Source organism: Crassostrea angulata, unplaced genomic scaffold (assembly GCF_025612915.1).
Source record: "Crassostrea angulata isolate pt1a10 unplaced genomic scaffold, ASM2561291v2 HiC_scaffold_147, whole genome shotgun sequence".
Taxonomy (NCBI): Eukaryota; Metazoa; Mollusca; class Bivalvia; order Ostreida; family Ostreidae; genus Magallana; species Magallana angulata.
The window spans coordinates 68,170-89,487 of record NW_026441702.1 but is presented as its reverse complement, the minus strand read 5'-3'; the positions used below and the strand labels follow the sequence as shown (position 1 = coordinate 89,487).

General features: G+C 33.1%; 1 protein-coding gene and 1 pseudogene across 1 annotated transcript; one reads left to right on the top strand and one right to left on the bottom strand.

Moving 5' to 3' along the window:
- The first annotated feature begins 6,385 nt into the window (after nt 1–6,385).
- On the top strand, nt 6,386–13,665 carry LOC128169538 (uncharacterized). Its single transcript, XM_052835659.1, has 5 exons — nt 6,386–6,691; nt 8,186–8,285; nt 8,668–8,841; nt 11,641–11,874; nt 13,261–13,665. Exons 1-5 carry the CDS (start codon nt 6,386–6,388, stop codon nt 13,473–13,475), a joined length of 1,029 nt encoding a protein of 342 aa, XP_052691619.1. The 3' UTR covers nt 13,476–13,665.
- A 3,533-nt stretch (nt 13,666–17,198) lies between these two features.
- Nucleotides 17,199–18,089, bottom strand: LOC128169545 (uncharacterized; annotated as a pseudogene).
- Between the last annotated feature and the right edge of the window lie 3,229 nt (nt 18,090–21,318).

Sequence of the window (21,318 nt, the reverse complement as noted above, 5' to 3'; positions counted from 1 at the left end):
TTGGGACAGACTATAAACTGTGCTTGTATGGTCGCTATCAGCATCAGTGGAGCTGCTAGGAGAGGAGGTAAAGAGGGTTCTTGTGGATGAGTCAGAATCAGGTGGACTGGTGGTGTTGGTGTGGGTTCTAATGCTGGAGGTAGTTGAACTTTGCCGTAATATCGCATTTATTATTTGTATTAATTTCACATAAAAAAACATCCTTTTTACAGGGACTATTTTACAGTTACACACTGTACGATCAGTGTACGTTTATTAAGTTATTAAATTTAATAAGTTAAATAAAACATGTTTTTTTTTCAGTGCAGATAAGTGTATTTTTAAATGTTATAGAGTACTTCAAAGAATAAGCACTTTTTACATTCATACTTTGCAAACTAAGATGTTAAAACAAATAAAGTGAAGATGAAAGTATTTAACGTTTATTAATATAGAAGATCTTAAAGTATACTTACACGTGCTGCATCATATAGGTAGATGATGATTGGTGTTTTACTAGAATAAAATGGCCATTACATGAAAGACTGATCTCGTCAATAAACAAAACCCGACAATTCTACAGGCACCCCAAACTCAAAAATGTCCAAACCTCTAAAATTCACTGCTGATACGTCCATCATACAACCCATTCCCCTGCCAATCACAATCCCCATCGCCACAAAAAATTCTCCAAGCTCGCACCCCCCCCCCCATTACACCTAATGTACACATAAAACAGAAAATAATGAAGATCGTTTTTAATTCTCACCTTTTATTATTTCAAACCGAAAAGATAAGAAATAGTATTTTCGATCTCGTAAAAATGGAGGGACAGACTGACGGCGGACGAAAAGTGATCAGAAAAGTTCACTAGAGCGTTCAACTAAAGTGAACTATTTAACTTCTAAGATGATCTTCTAAACAGACAGTAAAGATGGTACGTTTATTGATAAGACAAAAGGGGGTTCATTCCCGATCGTGACTCTTCGATTTAACCTTTATGGGATTTTTGCTTTTGATGACTCTGTTACAGGAGTTCATAAGAATGATGTGTTTCCGTCTGTCGTCGTGCACCATGCGTTAATAACTTTGTTTTGAAAAAAATGTTTATAGTGGAACTCTGGGTTTTGAATATATCAATGTAGTGGAACTGTAATATTATTTAAAGTTATCTTTCTTGGTTCTTGGACGAAGTGCGCGGTTGCCATTGACAACCGTTGCAATTTTAGCTAAATAGTAATCCACTACATTTCCCTTGCATTTTGCTGATTACTAATTTTTTTTTGTTATCTGTTTTGATTCATTAAAATTCATATCATAAAAGTCATTTTAACATTTGAATAATTAATTGTTGCTGTTCTTAATTGAGTATGAACTAGTTTCTCGTGATAATCCGGGAAAATTAAAGTGGAAAATAACAGACCGCCGTTACATTTATAACCTTTTTTTAAAACAGCTTGATCTGAATTACTGCATTTTGCCAGGGTTATAATAAAATCATTCATAAAACCATTATGATCTATACTTAGGTTTATAAGACTAACAATTTTTAATTTATTTTTTGTAAGTTTTACACCGAAACGACATGCAAGAAACCGACCCGTGGCATTGATTTCTATAACTACATAAGTGTCATTTGTGAAGCAAGAGAGGATTAAAATGATCGTGATATAGCGTCCCTTCTAAAATGATTTATAATAGGTTAAAACATTGCCGACATTCATTACCATGGCATTAAAATTGTTTACATTTCGTGTAAATATATCCAAATGAATCAAGAGATTGTTGTAAAAAAAAAAACCCAAAACAAGATTTGTGCTGAATTTTGACTAAACAATTTGTCTGACTTATAAAACATTCATTTCAAAATGCACCATTCCTGTATATCAATTAAATTAAATTACCATGAAGCACGATAAGGGCTGTAATTAAAGAAGCCATGGACTGCATTTTACAAAAGGTCTTACGGCAAACTCGTAAATATTCATAATCTCGTAAAATGATCTTTAAAAAACAAAATTGACATAAAACCATGTGTTAACAAATATTTCAAGTCCCATAATTATATTTTCCAGCCATTAGAATAAATCATTGATTAGTTGGTGATTAACTACCATTCATTAGTTTTGTCATATGTTATTTTGTTTAACGCAGCCCTGAATCATAAACGGAACTATAAGGTTTCAATATTGATTTGTAAACGTTATTAGCTGTACATCAAAACTGTGAAAAAGCTATGTTTTACTATATAGAATACTAATTAGTTCAGGTAATTGCACTGATACTTAAAATTATAAGTAAGAGGTTTTTGATATGGAAGGGGAGGGTAATTAATCGTCTCATAAAGTACCGATTCTTGTAAATCAGTAAAATCAATACAGATGTAGAAGACTACCATGAAAAAATATGAATTTAAATGTTCTATGCTTACTGAAATATAAGGATCAAGAATTAGAATTTCTTCGAAGGTTGTTTATTCTTACTTAAACGAAACAATTGTGTTAAAAGCTGGAAAACATTTAAAAGAAATTTTGACTGTTGTGTTTTTATAAAGCAGATACTTTCACAGGATTTTGGCTATCTTTAAGTTCTCCTTAAAGATAGCTTAACAACTATCTTAAACCACCTTAAAGCTGTATGTGCTGCTAAAGGGGGCTTAATGAAAGCGTAAAGATAGCTTAATAGTTAATAAAGGTAGCTTAAAGACTATCTTTAAGACACCTTTAAGGACAAATTATTGGTCCTTAATGTCCAAACTTCTTTAAGCCACCTTTAACCATTTTTAAAAAAAAACTTTATTTAATATTGTGCTTAATTTACCAACAAAATGTATTAACTTTATGACAATTTAATTAGCTGTGATCAAAGGACAAATACATGTATATTCAAAGTATCTATATCAAAAAAGCTGTGCGTCTGGACAAAAATACACTTGTTGTGTATATCTTGTATATCCTGTGTTAGTTCCAGAGTTTTTCTGAAGTTTAACAAAGAATATAGATTTTGATTAGATATATGCAAAGAAATACAAGTATGTCTAGACACACAACGCAGCGATTTTAACAAGTGAATTCGATTATACATGAACATGTACAATAGATAAGTAAATAATGTATATTCTGTCGCAAATTTCAATGATTCTAAGACAGGAAAAGGTATTAAAAACGGTTTTGGATCTAAAAAAAAAATGAAAAAAAATTCAAAACGCCCAAGATGAGAACCCAGGGCCATTTTGTACAACATCTCCTTACTTCCACTGCGCCTCATATCTAAACGGGGTTTTTTATTTCCTATAGAGCATTGGCTATTGAATTACTTTTTTCCTTGAAAAGCTTTTGACTTCCATTCAGCTTTTAACAATCAATTAAATTGAATAAAAAAATTACATGCATGTATGTATTTAGAGTAAAAATCGGTACTTGGTCTTCAGTAAAAAAAATATATTTTACCTGATTGGAAACTGTAAGGCTTACTAGTACTTTGTTTGTAAATTTTAAGCAGGTACATGTATATATGCGAGAATATAGAGAATATATAGAGAATTTCAGGTCGTGTGCTTCTTGATCTAATATTCCGAACCGTTTAACGACAATTGCAATGTAATAACGAACACTTCCTTATATATACAAAATTTATTGCGAAAAAGCCACGAAGAAAGAAATCAATATCAGTTACCAGTTATACGATAATACGCTGTGGGCATTTACTAAATCGTCAGTAAAGCAAAGAAAACAGTTTTTTAAAACTGTTTTCATTTTTTAGAACGCGCAAGGAATGGTTGGCTCTCTGGTTAGTAAATCTTTGAATGTCGTGACATTTACAACAGTATTGTTTTGTTTGGTATCATTATACGAAAGAGCGCCAGCTGCCGTTGTTCATTGTGAGAGGTATCGTGGTCCCTTTGTTCGAGTAGTGGGGATGATTGGACAACAGCAGTGTGTCCGGGAATGTAGACACAGACCCAAGCTGTGTCGGGGAGTCAACTATCAGAAACTGGAACTACTGTGTGAACTCGTGTCGGTCATTAAGGAAACGGAATCAAAATCTGAGTATGTTAGAATTGAACACGAACAGCTACATGCAATCAATTCTCTCTCTCTCTCTCTCTCTCTCTCTCTCTCTCTCTCTCTCTCTGAATCTTCTATTCAAAGTGTCTTTTACACATTAAACAAACCTGAGTTTTATACATTATTTGCTCAATTAAGCGGAAAAAGGTTGGCTTTATCCCTTATATTTATGTCTAAGATCTAGTTTAGGAAATGGGAATTACTGTAATTTTACAATTTCTAGTTCGTGTCATTACCATAATGTAGGTTTATATGCTTTGACTAGTCGATTCCGATATTTTAAATATTACAAATTATTAATGTTTCATATGCTGATTAAAGAACACACAATACAATGGCGGACTCAAGAAGGGGAACGCATGCACTTAGCGAACTTCTTTACACAAGACACGTTCAGTGGTGTAATGTACATTTAAAAAACCATTTAAGAATGCCGATTTGGGTTTTTTTGCGGAAAAAACTACGATAGCAAAACTTTATTATTTTTTAACCATATGTCATTTAAACCAATTCTAGTTTATTTACGAAGTTTCAAGAAAATCGACCGCCTGGTTCTTTTTAGGGACCATCTCAAAGTAGAGGTACATTTACTATGGGAATATATATGAAACTGTCATTTTCAGAAGAAGAAGGAGCCAGAAGAGCAAGAGTTCGAGAGCGCTCGCACATCTTTTCGATAGATTTAGCGTACCTGATTATCTGAACAAAGCCCCTCTCTTATCTTTCCCCCCAAAACTCATCCATCCTTATTTCTTGTAGACTGACCACGTTCCAGATGAATGCCTGTCATGCTCTACTGACGATCTGTGTGTGACGCTCTCCAGTAAGAAAGTCCACTGTATTAGAGGTAGTCTAATTAGTTTTATACCATTACATTATATTTATATAACAATTATGTAGCCGTTTTAAGGTATTCAATGTATAATGAAGGGATATTGACCAATTTTGATTCATTTAGAACTAGTTAAATAGGAATTGCTAAATAACAGGATCGAAAAAACCAAATTCACATGACTGACAACATAAAAGTAGTCGCTCATTTTGCACCTTAAATTTGTAGAATGATCTCCTCTCTATGAAAACAAATTAAATACGTCAAAATACATGCGGTATTTGATTCATTTTATTCCATATTTTGATAAAGAGATAGTTTATGCATGTATTAACCAAGTAAATTTTACGAATTTAAAGATACTTTTTACAATATCTTAATAAAAGATACGTTTCCCATAGACTTCAATGCAAAATTCAAGGTGCAATTAGTTCGATTACAATCAACATTTTGAAAATTCCTTTGGTTGGGTAATTTTTGTATGATAACATATTCAAAATGATTTCATTATTAAGAATATAGGACCTTTCGTTTATAAGGTACAAAATGGTTGTTTTAAATCGAATACCTTAATACATTTATGTTCAATACAAAACTAAAAGATTGGTATTTGTACCAATTCATATAGGAGACAGAGTTTTTTTGGATACAATACACTGTAGGCAGAGGAGGTGTGTCTTCGGAACTCTGTAACTAGAATTTCATTTGTTCAATTCATGCAGAAATATACTAGCGGAAAAAAGAAAGTGTGCATTATAAAATCACTGTACATTAACTGTACAGATTCCTTTCTGATTACATTTAAATTAATGTTAAAACGGGCTTGGCCCCTGTGATAAAAAGAAGTCGTAAAATCAAGCGACATTTTAATGTCAAATATTCGCTCACCAACTTAACAGTTTCATTCGGTAATATCTCGACGAGATGTAAGGCCACCTAATTTTCGGATTTGCGTAGGTCATCGCTTTTGTGAACAAGTGTCTCACTTGAATACTGGGAAAAAATGAGATTGATCAACCAGATATATTTCTGCAGTCGGTCAGTAACTAACCTAATAAGTAATAAATGTTAGCTACTTACTTAGTTTTCGGAACATAAATATGAATGTGACACATGCAATTCAATAAATACATAACGGTAAACCTCAGTTAAATACAATGTTAAATCCATTTGAGAAACTGATACTCTATACCTTTTAATGTAGCTGTATTACTGATCTAAAAGAAACTGTGTTGCTGCATCAGTGATCTCTATGTATTATGTATGCTTTATTGACGCATTTCTTTAATTGCCTTTAACTCACCGATATGGTTGACCGACTATAACTATTGCAAGTAACGTTGTTCTTTTATGTTTTCAAATTATCAAATATTTTTTATTGTTATAATGCTTTTTATTGCTCATTAGTCAAAACATCCTGACTGTTAAATGTATACTCCATTTAAATTCTAACGGGTCCCGATTTTAAAGGAGTTTTATTTCTCCTGAAATTTTCTCCTACAGTACAATGCTTATCTTCAGATATCCGTGGTTTATATACAGTTTTCTTGTGCCGTGTTATGGAAGCTTACAGCCGGGCTTCTCTCAACTCCAGCGAGGACACAGACTGGACAGAAAACTGATCCAGTCATTCACAGAACTCAGTTTCCTGGACTGTGTGATAAAATGTCTAGTAACACCACGGTGTAAATCTGTCAACTATTTCAAAGGGGCTAATTTCTGTGAACTCAATTACGAAAATAAGACGACAGCGGAGACAATGTACATGGACAATGCTGGATGGGTGTACAGTGAAAAGGAGCACTGGCCTAAGGTAAACATTTTAGAGTTGTGATTTACCATCAGTTAGAATATTTTATTTATTAATAATCAGACAGTCTGGGTAAATGGTCTTATCAAATTATGTTTATTTAAATTTATTCTTCCCCAACATGATAACTTCCTTGTACCTAGTGAACATTCGTTCCATATATTTAAAAGGCATAGTTTAGCGATTTGTAAAGATTCTACATTAAAATCATTAAACCTTAACCAGTTATTTAACTAAAAATAATTGACAACCAAGCAAAATTAAGACAAATTAATGACTTTATAAATTTAAATTCTTTAATGTAATTACCAAAGATAAAGAAACGTTTTTCTGCTATGTCCAAAAGTTTTCACATAAGGATTATCTCTGCCATGAAAAACATTATTCAGTAAAAAAAATATTGTTTAAAACCACTTTAAATCGAAAAAAAACTTGATATGATGAAAATAAGTAGTAGAACAATTTCTTTATTCTGATATTACTAAAATAGTCTATCATTTTAAAAATGATAATTGCATAAACTAAATTCTCTGAGAATTTCATACTTAGGGGGCAGTAAATGTCACTTAGACAAGAGATATTTTATATTATTATACTTTCATGCTAAATACTGAAATCTGATTGGTTTAGACGCAGTTGATAATCTGTTCTATAACCCTTAGCAATAGCAACACACCTAGTAACGGGTAACACAACAAATTGTTACATGCGTGTACGGTCCGCCGTAGAATTCTCGTCATTTCTATATAAAAGCAGTAACATATTCTCTTAAATAAAGATATTCAGTATAACAAAAAAAAATAGTGCATGTTTTGGTTGACAATGGTTTCCTCGGGTGTCAATTTCAACGGTTACCCTCCCAAATAGGCACTATTTATATAATATAACCGTTATAATATAAAGATAGAATTTTTATTGTGTACAGGTCACATACCATAATACTTATACAAGGTGGCTGTTTGATTACATCGGTGTTACACATGAATTTTTTTTCCAGGCCGTAAACAGCATTCACCTACTCGTTATAAAACTGATACTGTTATTTAACGTGCTCCTGTTACGGTCTTAGTGGCTGCTAGTCTAAATGGGCTTAACAGAATGAAAACAGCCGTCAAAAAACTTTTTTCCAGAAAAGAGATATATTTCAAAAAATTGTTCTTATTTCACAAGGATCACTTTTTTACGTTATGATTACGTGGACTTAAACTTTGAGGGCTGAGCAATTTTTATAAATGTTATCAATAGTGATAGGGAAATTCAGACCGAGGGCGCATTTACTGACATCGACGATCCTACAAGAAATGACACGTGATAGAAAAACATTTAGCAAGTACAATCACTCTAAAACCTATGAAACACTGTAACATACACATTCTAAAACAAAAGCAAGTAGTTTGGCACCTTTAGATTGCAATCAGACCTTTAATATGTTTAAATATTACAATAAGCTAATTATTACATATTATATATTACGTTAATGAATATCATTTATTGTAGGGTCTTGCTGGAGCTTGTTCAAACTCGAACTGTCAACTCAACGAGACATGTAAACACAAAAGATATTCTGAGGATAAATTCTTTGAATGTGTTTTGTCCGGTAATATCACCAATTTTCTCTATTTAACGTACACATTAGTATTTATATGAGTAGCATAAAAACTTAACATATGTCATTTTTTATAAAAAAAAACGTAGTTTATCTTTAGCTGAATACTAGAATAACATAAATATACAAGATTTCTTCAATATAAGCGGGTATATTAAATTCTGCAAACGGGACTTATGGATAACATTGTCCTAATTTCTTTTAAGTCCTCTTATCTATCCTTTAATATTCCTAGCGTCGATATGTAATCAAGCAGCATATGAAATACGATTATACTTTTGATCTTCGTTAGGTATACGTTTTTACCAAGGATATTGATTTGATTTATCTAAAGTTAACACTTACTGGCTTTTAAACGTGTCTTTATCTTAAGACTGTGGAATACCCGATCTAAAAGGAATAGACCTGAATACAACACGACGTGAGGACGCCATTGGTATACACAGGAGGATACACGCCTCGTGTTCTGACGGATACTCTCAGTCTGGTTCAGGGCGGCTGATCTGTCAGTCAAACGGACAGTGGAAATACAACATTGTCTGTGAAGGTGAGGGGTTAAATAGTTAATTGGGTTTATTCAACGTAGCTCATTACACCAAGTGTCCTTTCTGATATATTTCATTTTATCAAATCAAATATACAACATGACTACTTAAAGTATGGACACAAGGATTATACACATTTAAGACATTATTTCACAATATGCTGATTTAAACTATTTTGTTTAGGTTTTTTGTAACAATCAAACTGATTGAATAACGTCATAGCTCAACGGATAAAGAATCGGACTAGTGAACCGCTTAATTCACAAATTCCTGAGGCTTTTGATCATTTTTGTGAATAATTTGTCGAAAATTACATATTAATATTTATCATGTTGTCTTTTGCTAATAATTACTTTTCCACTGAATTGAATAAAATTGCAAGGCACCTTAAATAAGGCATTTAAAGATGAAATTTAATTAAATTTTTTTTCAAAATACGCAATTACTGAACCATATTCACAAAATATTCGCAAAAACAAACAGTATAGCGACAAGAAATAAATTTTAAATGAAGCATGAAGTTTACAAAAACTAATTTTTAAAGAAATCGATTAATAATATCAACGGTGAATGGTTACTTCAACATAAATTACATTCAGCACAGAAAATAGCACAGTAAGGTATGTATTGAATTTTTCAAACGATTAATCTCTTTATATACTACTAGATAATATTCCGCGCAAGGACGGGAAATAACAATATTCACATTTATGTTTTGCTTGATTGTCTTTTCTCATTAATTATCGAAAAAATTTCTCTAAAGCACTGTACAATAATATGAATTGGCATAAATCAAAATATACTTTAAAAACAGGAGTTAAACAATAAAAAATCGACATACATGCATGAATAACATTATGAAAATAATACTGTAATTGTTAAAAGAAGTCAAATTTATATTTAAAAAAATAAAGAATATGTGCTCCTGTAAAACAAGCACGAAATGTAATTAAAAAGCTAAAATAGATTTTATAAAACTGTATTTTTAAGCGTCTTTTAAACATGTTCAGGGGCTGTGTCTGTTTAATGTCGTCAGGAAGAGCATTTCACAAGTGCGCTGAAACCAAGCTAAGCTGGCGTTCTCCATATGTCTTTGTCAGGATTTTTGGCGACACTAAGCGTGATGAAGCCTTAGATTGCAGTCATGGGGTCGGCTTCAATTCATGTATAAAATCCTTGATATAAGATGGAGCTAGCCCGTGGAGCGATAGGTTTACATACGTCAGTATTTTGAACTGTGGGCGAAAGTACACAGGTAGCCAATGGAGATCTGCTAGGATAGGAGTGATACGTTCCCGTTTTGATGTTCTCGTAACAAGGCGTGCTGCAGTGTTGTGGAATCGACTGTATGTTTTGCCATTCCATATAGGAGGCAATTTCCATAGTCCAGTCTGATAGTGATTATCGCGTTAAGAAAATTTGCAGGTTTTTTGTGTGGAGCGTCGTGCCCAATGTTGCATATCCGAAAATGACACGATTTGACGATTCAGGATACATGTTTGTCCATAGTAAGGTGTTGATCGAAAATGATACCTAGGTTTTTACTACATTTTTACTGATATTACCCACTTTGAGCTGTAATTTTGGAAGATACTTCTGGTGGTATATACATATATACGGATTTATATTCATAACGGGAAAGAAGGTGTGCGGTGCGTCGTACTTTTTTTCAAAATTTTGTTTTTTGTCATTTTATTTCAGTTTTTAATTGGCAAAAATCATGTTTGAAAAAAAACGGCAAAAAACTAAATCACATTACACATTTAATATCACCTGATCTGAAAATCAGTGGCCCAACGAGAACACTATGGATGCATATGTCATGACATTGCGTTATGTCACTGGTATAATGGATGATTACGATTTACCATTCTACTTGAAATTAGAAATTCAAAAACTTATGTTAAAGAACTATATATTATATTAGTCACATTTGGCCCCAATTACTCGCTGTTTTTAAAATGATTCAGGTACATTAATTTGTTGTGCTATTTTATAAAAGAGTTGACATAAAATATGTTTTTTGCCTATTTATTTGATTTATATGCACTCACTGGAAGTATATGACGTCAGAAGTGACGCTATTTTGATAATTCAATCAAAATCAGTCAAAATTTGACATTTTTCTTATCTTTTTTTAAATTGGAAATATAGAGCGACTCTTTGAACAAGAACAAACTTTTTGCCACTTATAAGTATTGGAGAGATACATCTTTGGTGAAAATATTTTGTTTGTTCAAGCAGTCGCTCAATGTTTCCTTTAAGAAAAACTGCTTCAAAACAAGCCGTTTTATGCTAAAAAGGAGAAAATGGCGGGAAAAGGTAAATTTTATGATGTCATATTTTTAAATTGTTGGCACTAGCATCAAAAACTACTTGTCGTTGTTATAAGAATAAATCCTGACATTCCGTAAAAAAAGTTACAAAACGAAAAAACCGCACGATCACGCACGAACACGCACGGTAAAAAACGCAAACTATTTTTCCTGATTCACGCACGATCCCGCACGTTACACGAACTATTAAACACGATTGGCTTGTCAACAATAACGTTGTTACCACTGTATAGTCCTTTAGTAAATTTTCAAGTGGAGGGAGTGAACATTCGCTATGGCGTTTGTGGAGTCTTATTTTGTAAAATAATATACAGACGCATACTTAGGAATGCGCCATCTACACATTGAAAAGCACATTCTAATTAACAGTCAAGTAAACAGCATTTTTTATCAAACTATTAACAATGTATATATTGTATTGTATTTAACATGTTTTAATATTAACACTAAAACCTTGCTAATCAGTTACAGTTCCATTGGAGCTTGCATTTGGTAAACCTGCTGAACAATCGTCAACGTATTTATTACATGGGCCCGAGTATGCAGTAGATGGTAACAATGGTACAAACCTTATCCTAGACAACTGTGCACACACAGGTGAGGGCGACACAAATCCGTGGTGGATGGTGGATCTGCAGGCTGTGTATTCCATCAAATCTGTCAGAATACTCAACAGAGGAATGGATGAGTACGGAAGGGGTAAGCGTACAGAGGAGTGACATTGCAAAATTGAAATATCTTGGGTGTAGACATTTCTTTTGTTTAATGTTATCTTCATTTAATATGCTGTTGTGATCTCGAATAAATCTTATTAAGAAATGATTGCAACTGTTTTCGTTTTGAAGAAGTTCATATTCTATATAAGTGATGTATTAATATGTAATTTTTATTTTAAAATACTGCAGCTTTCTAAAAAAGGTTTTAGCTCACCTGAGCTGAAAGCTCAAGTGAGCTATTCTGATCACATTTTGTCTGTCGTCCGTCTGTCTGTCCGTCTGTCTTTAAACTTTTTACATTGGACCAATTTCAACCTAACTTGGCACAAAGCATCCTTAGCCTAAGGGGATTCAAAGTTGTGAAAAATAAGGACCTGAAACTTGTTTGAAAGCATCCTCAGGTAGTGTAGAGTCAAAGTTGTGATAATCATGACCCCCGGGGGTAGGGTGGGGCCACAATTGGGGGTCGAACTTTAACATTGGAATAAATAGAGTAAATCTTTAAAAAATCTTCTTCTCAGAAACTAATCGGCCAGCAAAGCTGAAACTTATGTGGAAGCAGCCTCAGGTAGTGTAGATACAAAGTTGTGATAATCATGACCCCTAGGGGTAGGGTGGGGCCACAATGAGGGGTCGAAAGTTTACATAGGAATATATAGAGTAAATCTTTAAAATTCTTCTCAAAAACTAATCAGCCAGGAAAGCTGACACTTATGTGGAAGCATCCTCAGGTAGTGTAAATTCAAAGTTGTGAAGTTTAACATATGAAGATATAGAGTAAATCTTTAAAAAACTTCTTCTCAAAAACTAATCAGCCAGGAAAGCTGAAACTTGTGTGGAAGCATCCTCAAGTAGTGTAGATTCAAAGTTGTGATAATGATGATCCCCAGGGGTAGGGTGGGGCCACAATGGGGGTCAAAGTTTAACAAAGAAATATAAAGAGTAAATCTTTAAAAATCTTCTTCTCAGAAACTAATTAGCTAGATGATTCTTTACAATTGTTAAGACTTTGGCCCCAGGACAATTCTTTGGCCTCACAAGATGGTTGAGAGTTTGATGTTGGTTTATATCCCAGATATAAACTATTGTAAAGGATCTTTTTGAGAACTGCAATACTCAACATATGATATGACTATAAAATCATCCTGTTAGAACAGGGACTAATGGTTATTAACATAAGAATATCCAGGGGAAAATGGATTTTATTCATACAGGATCTACATGTATTATTGTACATTGTCCAGATAGTTTGTATTATGACTCCATTAAGCTGATTTTATCATACCTATTGTTCCTCAGGTGAGCGATGTGGCCCATTGGCCTCTTGTTGTTATTTTTTAATTGACATCTATAATTTGACTTATTTAAGATGTGTCATTCCGGTTGCAAGATGTTACCGTCACTGTAGGACTGACAGAATCAGATGACAACACTCCCTGTGGTTTCTTTGCTGGTCCCGGTACTCTGTCACAGCTGGTCGTCATCGACTGTCCGACGTCACCACAGGGGAGATTCGTAAAGATCTCCAAGACAACTGAGTATCTCACTCTTTGTGAAGTTGACGTGTTTGGATTCTTCCTTTGATCCTTATCATAGCATAAGTCATAGATTTAGGATAACATTTACTCAGAATTTGAATCTTTAAAAATGTTTTTTTTCAAAGTTCAATACTGTAGACATTGAAATCGTTACGGTGTTTTTAATTTGACTATGTTCACGGTCAGACAATTTTCCGTGAACATTAAGCCACCGTGTAGTGTAAGCACATATTGTATTTTCCCAGTGTATATCTATTTTTGTCACGACGTACTGACAGTTAGCACGTGGTGATGTACATAACGTTGTATACGGAACTCATGTATAGTTTCATTTATATTTTCTCGTTTTCTTGCGTCGTTAAACGTACTAGCGACGAAAATTAAGTAGATATTCTATTCTTTTTATTATTTCCGTAATTTTCGTAGTATTGTCAAACCTTTTGTTCATTTTGACGGACGCCATTTTGTTCTATAAATTTGGCGCCATTCTGTGACTTATCGGGGGAATACCTTTCCGGTTAAATGTAAACAACTGTTTATAACTTCCTGTTTTGAATTTTTTCGATGTTTACATTTCTTAGTATTTGTTTTTCATTTAAATTCTAAGTTTTTGAGAATATGATATACATTTTCAATTATTTGAAAAGCTTTATTATACGTCAGTACGTTTTATAATTCTCTAAAATTTTGGCAATTATTATTTTGGACTTAAATTTTTTATTCCAATAGTTAATCAAATTGTTTTCATGTGTTATTAGTCCCCTACCGGTTTTACCGGAGGGGACTATAGCTTTCCTCTGCGTCCGTCAGTCCGTCCGTCCGTCTGTCCCACTTCAGTTTTCCACACTTTTTTTCTTTATGCGTTTGAGGAATAGTTGAAATTTGCTGAACAGCTTCAAAATGTCAAACTACAGATCAAGTTTACACTTTTGTATAGTCTGGTTGACATATTTTTGAGAAAATTATTTTTTTTATATTCCATTTTTTTAATGTTCGGGTTCGTTATCGGGTTCGGTGTGTACTGAATAAACGTGGAAAGTATGTAGTTAGTAATAATATCGTGATTTACTTGTACTATTCCATTTATAGTTTCTAACAAACAATTAAGTTCAATTTGTAAAATAGTGTCAAGTATTGTGTTGTAAGTTTAATCGATGCGGTTTTTTTTGTATTATTACAATCGGGTTCGCTCTCGGGTTAGTCTGTTGATTCAGGGAACAGAAGACGGTAAGAAATGATATTCTGCATGCATTACAGTGCATTGTTTTCACAAATTTCTACCAGCAAATACTTAATGGACTTGGCGAAATTACTGGAGATAAAATAAAGAGTTTTATATAACCAATTTTTCATTTAATTTCTATATCAACTTTGTAGTTTGAATTTCCTCTATTCATTTTTCTCTGATTGAAGCATGATATCTCGTTTATAATAGTTTTGAAATAGATGTATGTGTCGAAGCTTTCATGGAATTATACAACCCGGTAGGGGACGTGTATTGCTTATGCAGTACTCTCAGAATGCTTGTTATCTGTTGCTATCTATTATAGAACATATTTAACCTTCAGATATCACTAAATGGCACAAGGTGGCGAGAGCGTTCGTATTCATTCTGCTGATATCGATGCACTCCAAACGATCAGAGGAGTGGGCCCTGCAGTATCAAGAAACATCGTGGCATTCCGAGAAACATCCGGAAACATCGGCAATCTCCAAGAATTACAAAAAGTTCGCCACGCGAAGATTGCAATTGAAGATGCAGGTATCATAAACCATGAAGAAAACCCGGATTTGAATTTTTCTCTAAAAAAAAAGATGGATAAATTGCAGTTATCCCCATCTTAACCAGAAAGTGAAATTCAAATATCTCTTGCGCCTGAGAATGGGGTAAATGCATCAAAGGATACAATTATTCCTACAACTCCTAGCGCACTCAGTTTGCAGGTGTTAGAGATAATTGATAGCAAAAACAGGGAGAATGAAAGTACTGAGAATACTGAATGACGGGGTCTTAAAAGTTTGAATTTTTAAGTTTCCTTGATTTCCTGGAATATGCTTCCAAAAATTTGAGTTTGAATTAGTTGTTTTAATCTATGTTAATTCAGCTTTTTTGCAATTGTCTGATACTTTGTCTAAATTTTACTTAATCCCAGCTTTCATAATTGTAGAAAACTGACACAACTGTATTTTATGTAAAATAAGACCCCAAGGAAAAAGAACAATATATGGTATGATTTAAATTTGGCCCCCATATTTCGCCATTCTTTAAAGTTGTACGGGTACAATGAAATGTTATGTTATTTTGTAGAAAATGATATTAAATATATTGTTCACCTCTTTATTTGATTAACTTGCACTCACTAGTTGTATTTGACGTCAAAAGTGACGATGTATCTACAATTCAATTAGAATCGGTCAAAATTGACATTTTTCTTATTTTTTTTTACGAATGTGAAATTCAGAGCGTATGTTTGAACAAGTAAAAAAAATTCTCACTTATTAGTCTTGGCTAGATATACAATTTATCTCTGAGCATGCACCCTATGTTTTCTGAAACAAAAACTGCTTCAAAACAAGCTTAAAATGCAAAAAGGGCGGAAAATTTACGATGTCATATTTCTAACTTTTGGGCACTTGAATCAAAATGAACATTATGTAAAAACATCAGATATATATATATATATATATATATATATATATATATATATATATATATATATATATATATATATATATATATATGTGTGTGTGTGTGTGTGTGTGTGTGTGTGTGTGTGTGTGTGTGTACAAAAGTCGGACGGTATCCGTTATACAAGGTTTATGAAAACCCCGAAAACTCTCAAACTGATGAATTAACAAACAAAGTTAAGATTAGTATACCAATAACAAACACATGCACCTGACGTTAGAAATATTTCTTTTTACAATAAGAACTCTAACAATTAAAAGGTTAGTCACGGTCGCCATTCTGATTATTTAGACCGACTTATCCGACACGATTTTCTTGCAGCGATTCATGCAAAATTAATAGGTAAAAATAAATCCGTTCGCCACGTACTACTTTTTGGTGTAAACTAGTGTATCAACTACACAAATTACGATACAACCGTTCCGTTCATTGAAAAGCATCAAAATATGTATTTCTGCCTACTGAACTACCATACCAAATTTGAACTTGATTGGGCAACCATAAAAAAAGTTATTAGAAAAAAACAGGAAATTTGTGGACGGAAGAATGACAGACGGACGGACAGAAGGACGGACGGACAGAGTGATTACTATAGGGCACCCGCAAATCCTTGCGGGGCCCCTTATAATTATACAGAGAAATGGTCGTTAACGGTGAATGTTAACAAAATAAAAATAACAATTTTTTTTATGAACAGGAGATGCATGGTTTTATAAGTACATATGTTTGAACAAATAAATTGAAACAGTGAACAGTTTTTGTTATCTTGGACTTTTGTTGAATTGCAATGGCAAATTTCATGTTGCGCAAAAAAAATTGTCATTACAATGTATAAAGATGCTTTTTGAACTAAAAAGGAAATGTTGTAACCCGAGTCTTAATTTTACTACGCTCTTGTTCCTTTTTTGATACTAAGGCCAAAATAAATTAATAATGTGTTTCCTATTCCAGCTTGAAAAAATAGGGTAGGTAGGTAGGGAAAACATTTAATTTTATTTATACATTTTATTTTTTTTTCACTTCAACAACAATAAACGAGTTGGAAAAAATGAGTTTATTTTTTTTCTGCCAAAAGGAGGCTTACAACTGGCAATTTTCCCAGATTATAGCAGTCATTGCACAGAGGAAGAACAGTTTTTTATAATCTTGTGATATTTCGCCTCCCTCTGCTCCATAATGGCAACATGTGTTTTTTCTACTAATGTCTCCTTTGTAGTATGTTACTTCAACAGTGGATGCACATGACATTTGCGATCTCGTCATCACAAATCCATGCAATTGATGGTGTGGCGGCGTGATGGGGGCACCACAAGTATAACCAAATTCGCTGATTATGATTACTAGAGAAACCTTCTGTCTTTCGGTTAACGCATGCTTGGAGTATAATACTCTTGGTTTTCTGCACTCTACACAAAGAATTGTTGCACTTGCATGCTGAGCCGTAGTAAGGCGGAAGTCTGCAAACTTTGGCTCTTCTATGACTTGAAGCTCTGGTTTGGATAAATTAATGGGTTCATCTACATCTAATACCTCCTGATTCGACTCTTCTGTTTCATCATCTCTCTCCGGTGCCTCCATGACGGTCTCTTGGTCCATCTCATGAATCTTTTTTGCTTTCTTCACTTTCACCACTTATAATGAAGGTCTTCCTTTCTGTGAATCCTGAAACTTGACACCTTGATATGGCAAAAAATGATCACTATCATTCTCATTTATCACTTGGTCTGGTAGCCATATCAGGTCTTCCTGTGACAATGTAGCAGGTAAACAGCATCCTGCATCTTCACACTTTCTTATCTGAAAGGTATAATGTCTTTGGGGACAATGTCTCTCTATCCACTGCGTGTAGGACTGTATTTTTTTGGTATGCACCTTCTGTAATTTTTGCAAATTAAGTTCTGGGAAGTGTTCTCTAAGATGCCGTTGCAGTTTATCAATATCATCATCAGAAACAGGATATATAGTCTGCATTGCTTTATCTTTCAACTTCAGACTCAAAAACCGATTCCTTATTGTTGACTGAACAGGCTATATACTTTCTCTCCACTTCTCTCTGATTTCTGGATTATTCTCAGCAAGAGCTCGTATACTTGCCATACTCCCACATTTTTTAAAAACATTTTCTCTGTTTCTTCATCACATTTTCCTTGCTCTAAAGCACAATTTTGTAATGCAATGTTCAAAACTGACATAATTCTCTTGCTAGGCAAGCACGATGTCATTTTCCACAAGAAATCGCTGTCTAAATAAATCTTTAAATTTGTGTTTGTGTTTTCTCAAACACGGAAGAGACTAAGATTGGAATTTCTAAAATAAAACCGGAATCGTTGATATCCGGAATAATATATCGACGATAAAATGTTTAGGGTAGGGGCATATTTTTATGGTCGGTCGGGGAACCGGAAACACACTATTAATTTATCTACGCCTAATGTAGGAAGCATTGCTCACTACGGTTGTGAAGTCGGGGCATTCATTTTGTCTCGGATATAAAAAAGAAATTCATCTAAATTATTGTTAAACATGTATACTGAATGTAAAAAGGTCAACCTCTAATGCAGCTATTTATTGTGAAATGGGCAGAATGCCTCTGTAATATGTTAGAAAACTACGTAGTATAAAATAATGGATGAAACTTTAATCATAAAAAATAGTATTTTGAATTCATGTTTTGTTAAAAAGGCATGGTCACGATTTTGGTCAAAAATTATTTTTTCCGATTTTAATGTTTACAATGCTTAAGTAAGCCATTTTTAATATGCAGCCAAAATTTGAGTGGCGGCATTCGTTGAGTTATGTGCGAGTTACAGAGCTTACAATCCTTTACTATATAAATAAAGCTTTTGTTTACATTTTGAATGTTGATGTGAAAACCCCACGCGGCTATTTTAAGGCTGTCCGAAGCTAAATATATATCGAAAATGATACTATTTTAATTATCGAAAAATACTTTAACCGAGCGAGTTTCTTTAAACTTTTATTACATAAATTAACAGTGACATCCAACACTAAATTAGATGTATTTTTGTGACGTCATATATTTTTCTTAAGCACGTGACGGGTGTATTCTAACACGCCAAATAATCTATAAAAATCGCATCGGCACAAGTGAATAATGTCATTAAATCAAAAATATTTTTATGAAAAATCCTTCAATAAGTAATGTATTTTGCAGTTCATGCTGGGGGTTCATATAAATATTTCGTTTATTTGAAATATTGTCAAAACATTTCGCACCGCCATCGAAATTAGGCACATTTTTACCTTTTAGGCTCGATTTACACAAAACCAAGTCAATCGGTAGGTTTCCCCGAGCAAGATTCACATTGGTACTTATTTTCTCTCCCGATTTCACTTAAAATATACTAAGATTGTTTTTATCTTTCACTTGTGCCAAGCCGTTTTTTATATGCATATACATAGATTACACGTAGCAGGGGGAGTCTCAAAACTATTAGTTTATGAATAGTTATTTACCTATTACGAAGCTTAAAAACTGTTGATTTTTTAATACACCATATCGGTGATATTGAATTTATTATCACTAGTACAGTGGTAACAACGTTATTGTTGACAAGCCAATCGTGTTAAATAGTTCGTGTAACGTGGGTGATCGTTCGTGTAACGTGCGGGATCGTGCGTGTATCAGGAAAAATAGTTTGCGGTTTTTTGCGTGCGTGTTCGTGCGTGATCGTGCGGTTTTTTCGTTTTGTAACTTTTTTTACGGAATGTCAGGATTATTTCTTAAAACAACGACAAGTTTTTTTTTTAAAACAATGTGAATTTAACTGAATTTTAAACTTTTTTTTTATAGAAAAACATTGACAATTGTTAGCATTTATTCTCTCTTTCGTGGTTAAATACATTTATCAAGTATTTCCACAGCTATTCAATCCTTTGTTCGGTCGAGTTAGTTTTGCATAATGTTATAGTCAGCCTATATCAAGCATCCATTGTGTCTTGACACATAATTTTAATCATATAAGCAAGAGCGACACGTTGAATGAAAGCGGTCAAGCTTACCCACTCCCCGTTTTAAACTAAACGATTATCTCCAACGTTTTTCTTTCAAATGAGAATACAATGCGCATTCCTATCTGGTTCATTGTGTAAACATTTGTTTGAAATAAAAAATTTTATAGACGCTTTAACATTTAGAATAAATAGCAATAAATAAATTATGTACTGTAAACAATGAAAATATTCTATGTGTAAAATCGAAATTCTATGGAACAAGGTAACAAATTTACCTTTATCCCGCATAATTAAATCGTACGTAAGGGACCTTGATTACATAAACAGTCAACTTGTAGGTAATAAATTCATATAGTTAATGCATTATCTACAATTCATTTAAGGTAGTCCTATACTCGGCACTAAATGGGCTCAATCATTAAAAGCTTAGCTTTAAATGATAAATATACATTCTAGCAATACATATACAAAAGAAAATATGTATGTTTACATGCTAGTTTGTGTGTTATCACCTCTCAAACGGGTGTACCCCCTCGCGAAAATTATTGACAATTATGAAATTTGCCAGACGTCCGTTTTTCCTAAAAATAATAACCAATTTTGGGAAAATTAGAACTGAACATACAAAATAGAGTATAAATACTTATTTAAGCCATATCTCATCAATAATTTTGCGCAAATTTTTGTAAGTAAGTACGCTTTATAGACCTGAATTATCAAAAAAGAATTTAAAAAATGCAATGCTAGTATCGCGTTTGGTAATTTTTTTACTATTTTATGGACTCAAACTTAAATTCATGGTGTTTATTCTATAGATTGACATCTTAGAAAAAAGATTTGGTAAAATAAATTATATGTTGACGGATTACTTTTCACGCTATAAGCTCTACACCAAGTAGACCCTGACGAAAAAATCCGTAAAAATCACATTTTGCTACAGTTTTCTGCCTAGATCTGTCAACAATGTTAGATATCATTTAAACATTAATTAATTGACGATTGATTAAATTCGAAATAGCTTCTGTCTCTAAATTTAAACCGGTTTTAGTAAAAGAAAAAGAAAAATTCGGGGGGGGGGGGGGGGTTCAAAACAAAGAAGATATAAGCATACCTGAGATCCTGGTTAATTAGAAACTTCGTTTTTCATTTTACTTTAACAGAATCGAGTTTCTCAACATTAATCATTTCTATCTCCCACATATATTACCGTTCTAATTGCTTATTA